This window comes from Bombina bombina, chromosome 7 (assembly GCF_027579735.1).
Source record: "Bombina bombina isolate aBomBom1 chromosome 7, aBomBom1.pri, whole genome shotgun sequence".
NCBI classification, from domain to species: Eukaryota; Metazoa; Chordata; class Amphibia; order Anura; family Bombinatoridae; genus Bombina; species Bombina bombina.
Window position 1 is genome coordinate 637,816,796 of NC_069505.1, and position 6,335 is coordinate 637,823,130.

Sequence of the window (6,335 nt, forward strand, 5' to 3'; positions counted from 1 at the left end):
AAGCACAGGGTAACCCCTAGATCTTCACCTATAATTACTCAGCGACACACAATCATGCGCTGATACAGTTTGTAGTGATCACTCACGTAACAACCATTCCCCACGCGTATGATTGTACAGGGCGCCACGTGAGACCTGAGAAACCCCTATTAACCACCTATTTCCAATTGATTGGTCTTCATTTATTTCTCTAGTTATGTTTACCCCATTTACAATTATATAATATCCCTCTACTTTCTCCCCCCAACCCTCACAAATCTATGTGCAAGAAGGTGTTTAGAATTCTCTCAGATAGACCTAAAAAAGACCCACAAAGTTGCCCAAAAAGACCGTTATTCCTCCCAATAACGGAAAAAATATGTGTAAATAATGCTGAAAGGGATGGGAAGCGCTAAAAAAGCTATGGGGATGGATATCTGATTTATTGAAAAGTCCGTATCTATGATTATATCAACAGGTTAGAACTGTGTTCAACACATAAAACTAAAAAATCAATATACTTTTAACTAAAGGAATCAAATCAGCTAATCAATAAACATGTATGTATGCACTTATTAATGAATACCAATACGAAATTATTATATAACAATCTTTACTGTTGCAATGATATTCAAAAACTGTCCCTATGTTCATAAAATTATATTACATGATCTAAAAGGTGTGGCCACAACTATACCTCCAGACAGAGGTGCTTATAGTTCCAAATAAAGGTTAAAATCGTCCTTTAATATTGTGGTTAAAACGTTTTATATCCCCCTGTTATTCTGTTTCATAAAAGCTTCCTAGTACCGTGTGGGTCAGTTTCAGTTATGCTGTTTCAAGTTGCTCGATACACTGTTACTAAATAGTGGTGCAGTTTTAAGATCGTATCTGCAAATGTTCCCTTGTTTATATTGCGATATTTAGTGTTCCCCTTACCGGACCTCCGGTGGCTTGTTACCTCCTCTCCCTGGGTTATGGAAGGGTTGCGTTGTGGTGTCGCTGGAGCTATGAGACTGGTACAATGCCTGTCTTGTCTTTCGGGCGTCCTTGCGTTTAGAGTTCCCGGCAACTTCCTTCTACCCAATCACGTGTCTTACTGATCCCACGTGACTCCGGAGGGCAATCGGGAAACCGGTCGAAAGGGGAAAGTTCCTCTCGATGTTTGGATGATACCAATCTGTGTCCGATGGTTCGATTGGTGTTCTAAGAGCCAGAAGTATCCTCAGTGGATTGTCAGTCATTGATATGCGCATACATACATGTTTATTGATTAGCTGGTTTGATTTCTCTAGTTAAAAGGTATATTGAATTATTCTGAGATCTCACAAATCTTCCCCTTTTCACCCTGCTCATTGTTCCCCATTTATACACAGGCTATTGAGCTTCACATAGTAATTTATTTAGTATAGAGCTAGAAGGAAAGGTCACTGAAGTCAGCTATACAGCAAGGGAAGGGGGGGTGAACATGATAGAGTCATTTTAAAAGGCAGAGGTCATGTACAGGTGAGGTTACAGAGGGCAAAGGTCATGTACAGGTGAGGTCACCGAGGCCAAAGGTCATGTACAGGTGAGGTCACATATAGGTATGGTCACAGGGGGCAGAGGTCATGTTTAGGTGAGATTGCAGAAGGCAGAGATTATTTAGTTCTCAGAGAACTGCACAGATCAGACGCTTCTCTCGAAATGGGTTCTCTGATGATGGAACAGGTGAGATTAAAGGATCTGACACAGCCTGGGCCTCACAGTATGACAGCAGTTCAGAGACAGAAAGTGACACCTAAGGACAGACAGAAAGACATGAGGGATACATAAGAAGTATTAATAGAGAGAGACACCTAAGAGTCTCCCTTGCACCCCCTCTGTCTCCCTCGCACCCCCTCTCTGCCTCCATTGCATCCCTCCCTCTCTCTCCCCTGCATCCTCTCTCTGTCTCCATAACTCCAGCTTCTAAATGTCTCCCCAATTCTTCTTGCTTCTCTTACATGTCTCACCTGCTTCTCTCTCTGTCTCACCAAGGCCCATGCTTCCCCTCCATGTCTCTCCATGCCCCTGCTTCCCCTCCATGTCTCTCCATGCCCCTGCTTCACCTCATTGCCCCTCCATGCCCCTGCTTCCCCTCCATGTCTCTCCATGCCCCTGCTTCCCCTCCATGTCTCTCCATGCCCCTGCTTCACCTCCTTGCCTCTCCATGCCCCTGCTTCCCCTCTCTGTCTCTCCTTGCCTCTCCATGCCCCTGCTTCCCCTTCTTGCCTCTCCATGCCCCTGCTTCCCCTTCTTGTCTCTCCATGCCCCTGCTTCCCCTTCTTGTCTCTCCATGCCCCTGCTTCCCCTTCTTGTCTCTCCATACCCCTGCTTCCCCTCTCTGTCTCTCCATGCCCCTGCTTCCCCTCTCTGTCTCTCCATGCCCCTGCTTCCCCTCTCTGTCTCTCCATACCCCTGCTTCCCCTCTCTGTCTCTCCATGCCCCTGCTTCCCCTCTCTGTCTCTCCATGCCTCTCCATGCCCCTCCTTGCCTCTCCATGCCCCTGCTTCCCCTCTCTGTCTCTCCATGTCTCTCCATGCCCCTGCTTCACCTCCTTGCCTCTCCATACCCCTGCTTCCCCTCTCTGTCTCTCCTTGCCTCTCCATGCCCCTGCTTCCCCTCTCTGTCTCTCCATGTCTCTCCATGCCCCTGCTTCACCTCCTTGCCTCTCCATACCCCTGCTTCCCCTCTCTGTCTCTCCTTGCCTCTCCATGCCCCTGCTTCACCTCCTTGCCTCTCCATGCCCCTGCTTCCCCTTCTTGTCTCTCCATGCCCCTGCTTCACCTCCTTGCCTCTCCATGCCCCTGCTTCCCCTCTCTGTCTCTCCTTGCCTCTCCATGCCCCTGCTTCCCCTTCTTGCCTCTCCATGCCCCTGCTTCCCCTTCTTGTCTCTCCATGCCCCTGCTTCCCCTTCTTGTCTCTCCATGCCCCTGCTTCCCCTCTCTGTCTCTCCATGCCCCTGCTTCCCCTCTCTGTCTCTCCATGCCTCTCCATGCCCCTCCTTGCCTCTCCATGCCCCTGCTTCCCCTCTCTGTCTCTCCATGCCTCTCCATGCCCCTGCTTCCCCTCCTTGCCTCTCCATGCCCCTGCTTCACCTCTCTGTCTCTCCATGCCTCTCCATGCCCCTGCTTCACCTCCTTGCCTCTCCATGCCCCTGCTTCCCCTCTCTGTCTCTCCATGCCCCTGCTTCCCCTTCTTGTCTCTCCATGCCCCTGCTTCCCCTTCTTGTCTCTCCATGCCCCTGCTTCCCCTTCTTGTCTCTCCATGCCCCTGCTTCCCCTCTCTGTCTCTCCATGCCTCTCCATGCCCCTCCTTGCCTCTCCATGCCCCTGCTTCACCTCCTTGCCTCTCCATGCCCCTGCTTCCCCTCTCTGTCTCCCCATGCCTCTCCATGCCCCTGCTTCCCCTCCTTGCCTCTCCATGCCCCTGCTTCCCCTCCTTGCCTCTCCATGCCCCTGCTTCCCCTCCTTGCCTCTCCATGCCCCTGCTTCCCCTCTCTGTCTCTCCATGCCTCTCCATGCCCCTGCTTCACCTCCTTGCCTCTCCATGCCCCTGCTTCCCCTCTCTGTCTCTCCATGCCTCTCCATGCCCCTGCTTCCCCTCTCTGTCTCTCCATGCCTCTCCATGCCCCTGCTTCACCTCCTTGCCTCTCCATGCCTCTCCATGCCCCTCCTTGCCTCTCCATGCCCCTGCTTCCCCTCCTTGCCTCTCCATGCCCCTGCTTCCCCTCCTTGCCTCTCCATGCCCCTGCTTCCCCTCCTTGCCTCTCCATGCCCCTGCTTCCCCTCTCTGTCTCTCCATGCCTCTCCATGCCCCTCCTTGTCTCTCCATGCACCTGCTTCCCTTCTCTGTCTCTCCATGTCCCTGCATTGCCCTCTCTGTCTCTCCATGCCCCTGCTTCCCCTCTCTGTCTCTCCATGTCCCTGCATTGCCCTCTCTGTCTCTCCATGTCCCTGCATTGCCCTCTCTGTCTCGCCATGTCCCTGCTTCCCCTCTCTGTCTCCCCATGTCCCTGCTTCCCCTCTCTGTCTCTCCATGTCCCCTGTTTCTCCTCTCTGTCTCTCCATGCCCCCTGTTTCCCCTCTCTGTCTCTCCATGCCCCCTGTTTCCCCTCTCTGTCTCTCCATGCCCCCTGTTTCCCCTCTCTGTCTCTCCATGCCCCCTGTTTCCACTCTCTGTCTCTCCATGCCCCCTGTTTCCACTCTCTGTCTCTCCATGCCCCCTGTTTCCACTCTCTGTCTCTCCATGCCCCCTGTTTCTCCTCTCTGTCTCTCCATGTCCCCTGTTTCCACTCTCTGTCTCTCCATGCCCCCTGTTTCTCCTCTCTGTCTCTCCATGCCCCCTGTTTCTCCTCTCTGTCTCTCCATGCCCCCTGTTTCCACTCTCTGTCTCTCCATGCCCCCTGTTTCCACTCTCTGTCTCTCCATGCCCCTGTTTCTCCTCTCTGTCTCTCCATGCCCCCTGTTTCCACTCTCTGTCTTTCCATGCCCCTGTTTCCCATCTCTGTCTCTCCATGCCCCCTGTTTCCACTCTCTGTCTCTCCATGCCCCCTGTTTCCACTCTCTGTCTCTCCATGCCCCTGTTTCTCCTCTCTGTCTCTCCATGCCCCCTGTGTCCACTCTCTGTCTCTTCATGCCCCTGTTTCCCATCTCTGTCTCTCCATGCTCCCTGTTTCCACTCTCTGTCTCTCCATGCCCCCTGTTTCCACTCTCTGTCTCTCCATGCCCCTGTTTCCCCTCTCTGTCTCTCCATGCCCCCGTTTCCACTCTCTGTCTCTCCATGCCCCCTGTTTCCACTCTCTGTCTTTCCATGTCCCTGTTTCCAATTTCTGTCTCTCCATGCCCCCTGTTTCCACTCTCTGTCTCTCCATGCCCCCTGTTTCCACTCTCTGTCTCTCCATGCCCCTGCTTCCCCTCTCTGTCTCTCCATGCCCCCTGTTTCCACTCTGTCTTTCCATGCCCTGTTTCCCTTGTCTCCCCCTTTCACCCATCTTCTCACCCTATCTCCCCTTCTCCCTTTCCCAACCCTCAACCCTCCTCTCTCCAGCCCTTGTTATGCTCTGGTATCCCCCTTCCCAACCTCTCTTTCTGCCCTTCTATCCATCTTCATTCTTTCTCACCCTCTGCCCCCTCCTCTCTTCCAACGTTTTATGACTACCCAACCCCCCTGTATCCCATCTCCCCCTCTTTCCACCCTCGGTCTCCCCCTCACCATCATCCTGTTTACATTCACTTCCATCTTTAACTGTTCCACCATTTTCCGAGCTTCTGCGATTCTGGTCATGTTGTTTGACATCCTGTAACACACAACACAGTCACACAATGCAATAGGGCACACAATCACATTACAAGACACAGTGATGTCAGTACACACAATCACATTACAATGACCAGCCACACAATCACATTACAGCACACAATGATGTCAGTACACTCAATATCAGCACAATGACCAGACACACAATAACATTACACAATATCAGCACAATGACCAGACACACAATCACATTACAGTACACAGTGATGTCAGTACACTCAATATCAGCACAATGACCAGACACACAATCACATTACACAATATCAGCACAATGACCAGACACACAATCACATTACAGCACACACTGATGTCAGTACACTCAATATCAGCACAATGACCAGACACACAATCACATTACACAATATCAGCACAATGGCCAGACACACAATCACATTACATAATATCAGCACAATGACCAGACACACAATCACATTACAGCACACAGTGATGTCAGTACACTCAATATCAGCACAATGACCAGACACACAAACAACCACATTACAGCATACAGTGATGTCAGTACACACAATATCAGCACAATGACCAGACACACAAACAACCACATTACAGCATACAGTGATGTCAGTACACACAATATCAGCACAATGACCAGACACACAAACAACCACATTACAGCACATAGTGATGTCAGTACACACAATATCAGCACAATGACCAGACACACAATCACATTACAGCATATAGTGATGTCAGTACACACAATATCAGCACAATGACCAGACACACAAACAGTCACATTACAGCACATAGTGATGTCAGTACACACAATATCAGCACAATGACCAGACACACAATCACATTACAGCATACAGTGATGTCAGTACACACAATATCAGCACAATGACCAGACACACAAACAGTCACATTACAGCACATAGTGATGTCAGTACACACAATATCAGCACAATGACCAGACACACAAACAGTCACATTACAGCACATAGTGATGTCAGTACACACAATATCAGCACAATGACAAGACACACAAACAACCA

The 6,335-nt window shown here is 50.5% G+C and overlaps 1 protein-coding gene across 1 annotated transcript; it reads right to left on the reverse strand.

The window, feature by feature from the left end:
• Nucleotides 1-1,359: 1,359 nt before the first annotated feature.
• Nucleotides 1,360-5,337, reverse strand: GNG8 (G protein subunit gamma 8). The gene is made up of 2 exons (XM_053689223.1): nt 5,215-5,337; nt 1,360-1,759 (listed from the first exon to the last, which is right to left on the reverse strand). The coding sequence occupies exons 1-2, from the start codon at nt 5,296-5,298 to the stop codon at nt 1,631-1,633; spliced, it is 213 nt and encodes a 70-aa protein (XP_053545198.1). The 5' UTR covers nt 5,299-5,337; the 3' UTR covers nt 1,360-1,630.
• Between the last annotated feature and the right edge of the window lie 998 nt (nt 5,338-6,335).

Coding starts and splice junctions, on each gene's coding strand:
- GNG8 (XM_053689223.1), bottom strand. CDS start 5,298: ATGTCAAACAACATGACCAGAATCGCAGAAGCTCGGAAAATGGTGGAA. Junction 1,760..5,214: donor TGAATGTAAACAGGATGATG/GTGAGGGGGAGA, acceptor GTCTGTCCTTAG/GTGTCACTTTCTGTCTCTGA.